The 3,799-nt window shown below is 29.9% G+C and overlaps 1 protein-coding gene across 1 annotated transcript; it reads left to right on the forward strand.

Moving 5' to 3' along the window:
* Nucleotides 1–657: 657 nt before the first annotated feature.
* Nucleotides 658–1,137, forward strand: LOC114722153 (S-protein homolog 5-like). Its single transcript, XM_028908109.1, has one exon. The coding sequence runs from the start codon at nt 658–660 to the stop codon at nt 1,135–1,137; it is 480 nt and encodes a 159-aa protein (XP_028763942.1).
* Nucleotides 1,138–3,799: the final 2,662 nt, after the last annotated feature.

A 3,799-nucleotide genomic window follows, 5' to 3' on the forward strand; every position in this document is an offset into this window, starting at 1 on the left:
ATTTTATGCGAAAATTTTCTTTCATGGTTTGTATTAGTACGTAGATAATCAAAATCTGTTTTCCTCGGATTCATAATCAATTTGAAAACTTCAAGAAATATGGATTTAAAAATTTCTTTGTAATCAATTCGTTAATACCCGGACTAATTTAAAAGCATGTCATGATCAATGGTCTTTTAGAAAAATTTCAAATTTTTAGTCCTTTTCAATATAAAAGTTTTCTACAAGGAGCCTTGAACTGTGATTCTTCCGCCATATTCTCTCTGGTGAAATCTCACGAAGAATTTTATTTCATTTTTTAATAATACGAGTCCTATGAGGAATTTTCATCAAAGGTAATCTTGCATACATAGAATACAATTAAATAAATAATGGTAAACGTATGACAAACATGATTTTCCCCCCCCATTTTTACGTATTATTTAATTTGTTCTTCATCAATTTACCTTCTGCCTAACTGATTAGTGTAAATTTAACATTCACCATGTTAATATCCAAAATCAAAGCGATTCAAAATGACCCTTATCTTGAAGTCAATGTAATTAACTACTCTAATGAGCTGTTACAATAATATTCCTTGTTTACCAAAATCTCTCATTCTAGCTTGATCTCCTATCATAAATTCTGATTTGAGAATAATGTCCTTCGCAGAACACAATGGTGAAGCAACATTGTTCATCAGCAGCATCTCTTTCTCTTTTGCTTCTCATGGCATCATCATCACTGATAATAATCTTTGCGGAGTCATTCGAGGAAGACGCAGAAGGCCCGGCAACTTCTTCAGAAAACATCTCTTTGCTGCCGAAGAGGCATGTGACGATCACAAACGATCTGGGGAAGGGTCGCGTTTTGAGGATTCACTGCAAATCCAAAGACGACGATCTGGGAGTACACTACCTGTCGTTTCACAGCACATATCAATGGAAGTTCAAGACCAACGCGCTTATAAGGAACACGTTGTTCTATTGCTACATGTGGTGGGGCAACAATGTGACGGGAAGTTACGATGTGTACAGAGCAACCAGAGACGATGACAAGTGTACGGACTGCAAATGGAGTATCAGAACTGATGGTTGGTACTGGTTTGATTCTGGCAGTGGCCACTGGCATCTCATGTATCAATGGCCTAAACCCTAGCTAGCTTTTGTATCCTTGAGGTTGAGGGACCATAATATATAATATATTAATAAGTCTTTTGTCACTATAATAATATTATTAGATTATTAGATTATATATATATATATATGTTCCATTTCTTAGCTTTACATCTTCTTTCTCCATTTGTGTCAACCTCAAGGCTTTGAATTCGGTGTTCTTTCTTGGTTCAGTCATTGAATGTTTTACGTTTTATTTTTAAAAGTCTTGGCAACACTAAAATTTCTTTAAGGAAATTAATTCCCTTAATTCTATTTCTATGTTTCATATCAGTCATCACCCAAAAAATAATGCCATAAAGTACGTAAGTAGTAATATCACGATTTTATTTTTCTACAATTTTTTATTGTGTGTAGTGTATTATAACTTAATTATTATTTAACTTGCACGTTTTTTCTTTTCTTTCTTTGTTGTTTTTTTGGCACTCTTCAACTTTCATGTTTTCGTTTTCAACTTTTCATTGGAATTTTTGGATAACTTTATACATGCAAAGTCTAACGCAATAGAAAAATAAAAATGTACGACAATCCACATTTAGGATGCGCAGCATCATATCGTGCAAATAAATTATAGTTATGGAAATTTTCTTACTCTTTTTTCAAAACACTAAAATAAAATAAAAATCGCAAAACAGCTTATTACGTCAATCATTTTTAAGACCAATACAACAAAAAAGAAAGTATAATTCAATTTCTACAATATTGTCTCCTTAGATTTGAATAAATGACAATGTATTTTATGTGCCGGCGGCTATAAAACTAATGCTTTTATGATAATTTAATAATTTGTTTAGTTATATAATAAATTTATCTATTTTGTTTTTGAGTCATATTTCTTATCTTTTTTTTTCCCTTGTTATTGAATGTCAAACAGCATATCTCTCAATAATAAATTTGTAGATAGGTCATCAAAGCAATCAGAAATTGAATCTCCAATATAATCGAGGCAATAGATATACGATCTATATTGAGTAGCTTTTCTTTTCTTTCTTTTTTCCTTCCAACGAGTGGCGTTTCAAATTAAATATTGTGAATCACTTACTTAATTAATTTTACTTAGTGATGTAGTATGAACTTTATTCTATAAAGTATTATCTTATATACATAGCATTAAATAAAATAATGATAAGCATATATGACAACATGATTTCTCATTTCCCAATATTACCTCCAATTCTTAATATAAAAGCTACTTTAACTTTTAATTTAGTTCTAAATATAAGACTCTAATTTATTTTGTCTCTCATATTTATCTAATTTTTTATAAAGTAGTCCTTATAATAGTTGTACATATTAAAGATTTCAACAAATAATAGTTCTAACTAATATACATAATTAGCAGGGATATTCTAGGAAAAACAAAACCTATTCATTACAAATAATTAACTTAACAAACTTTCTTAATTAAGTTACTCAAATTAGTAAACTAACATTTACATTAAAGGTCGGAGGTAGTATATATTAATACGCGGCTGTTGAGAGTAATCCTTGTATCATAAACTGATGATTTGGGCATAATATCTCCTTCACGAAGCAAAACTAAATGCGTTTGTAAAGATAACGTTGTTACATTATATTGCTACAAGCACGTGTTGGTGAAGGGAAGCTTCGATGTGTACAAAGCAGCCAGAGATGATTCCAAGTGCAGAGACTGCAAATGGAAGTGATGGTTGGTACTGGTTTGATGCTGAGAGTAACAACTGGAATCTCATGCATCGTTACGTTGGCCTAAACCCTAGATTTTTGTATCCATGAGGGACCATATATAATATATTAACATTCGTAGCTAGCATCTACTTTCTCCATTACTAGTATGGTTATAAAATTCTGATAAAAAAAATATGTAAGATAAAAATGTAAAAAAAAAGTTAAAATCTTTTAATCCAAATTCTTCAATTTTTTAAGTGGACCTCAATAAAATTTTTCTCCCTCATCTCCTCTCCTCTCCATTTTCTCATACCAAAGGACCCCTGGTGTTAACTTTGTTCTATGTAGATTGTAGTCTTCTAGAATCTATAAGCAACTGATATAAATGTAATTAAATTTGTTTCTCCTTTCTTTATGTCATCCATATCTCAAGGCAATCAATCAACACAAGGTCAACCGAGGATATTTTCATATAATTTTGATCATTTTATGCGAATTTTTTGTACTGGTTTGTATTAGTTCATAACCAAAATCCATTTTTCCTCTCTTTTTTTTTTTTTAACTAGGAGAGAAAAACACATAAGTACCAAATTAAAAATAAAAGAAAAGTATAGGTATCTATAAATTTTTTCTTTTCTTTTTTTTCCTTCATTAGATTCATAAAATAAATGTTAAAGTATACATTTTCTCCTTTAACTGTATATATTCAAGGTTTCAATTTAATTTATTTAAATTTAAAAAGTATTCCCTCCGTTCCTTTTTATAAGCAATCTTGGACTCTATTACCTAGATCAAAAGGTTACTCATCTTGTCCTATTTATAAGGCACTTCTAACGTATTTCACATATACCAAGAAAAACCTTAAACTATATCAACTCTTCGTTAAAATATAGCAACTTTTCAATTTTACCCTTATTTAATATATACACATTTCAAAAGAAATAACTATCTATACTATAATAAATGAATAACAATATAGTACATTCATGGTAAAAATT

The sequence above is a fragment of the Neltuma alba genome, unplaced genomic scaffold (genome assembly GCF_004799145.2).
Source record: "Neltuma alba isolate B1F8T4 unplaced genomic scaffold, ASM479914v2 tig00012083_pilon, whole genome shotgun sequence".
Taxonomy (NCBI): Eukaryota; Viridiplantae; Streptophyta; class Magnoliopsida; order Fabales; family Fabaceae; genus Neltuma; species Neltuma alba.

Coding starts and splice junctions, on each gene's coding strand:
- LOC114722153 (XM_028908109.1), top strand. CDS start 658: ATGGTGAAGCAACATTGTTCATCAGCAGCATCTCTTTCTCTTTTGCTT.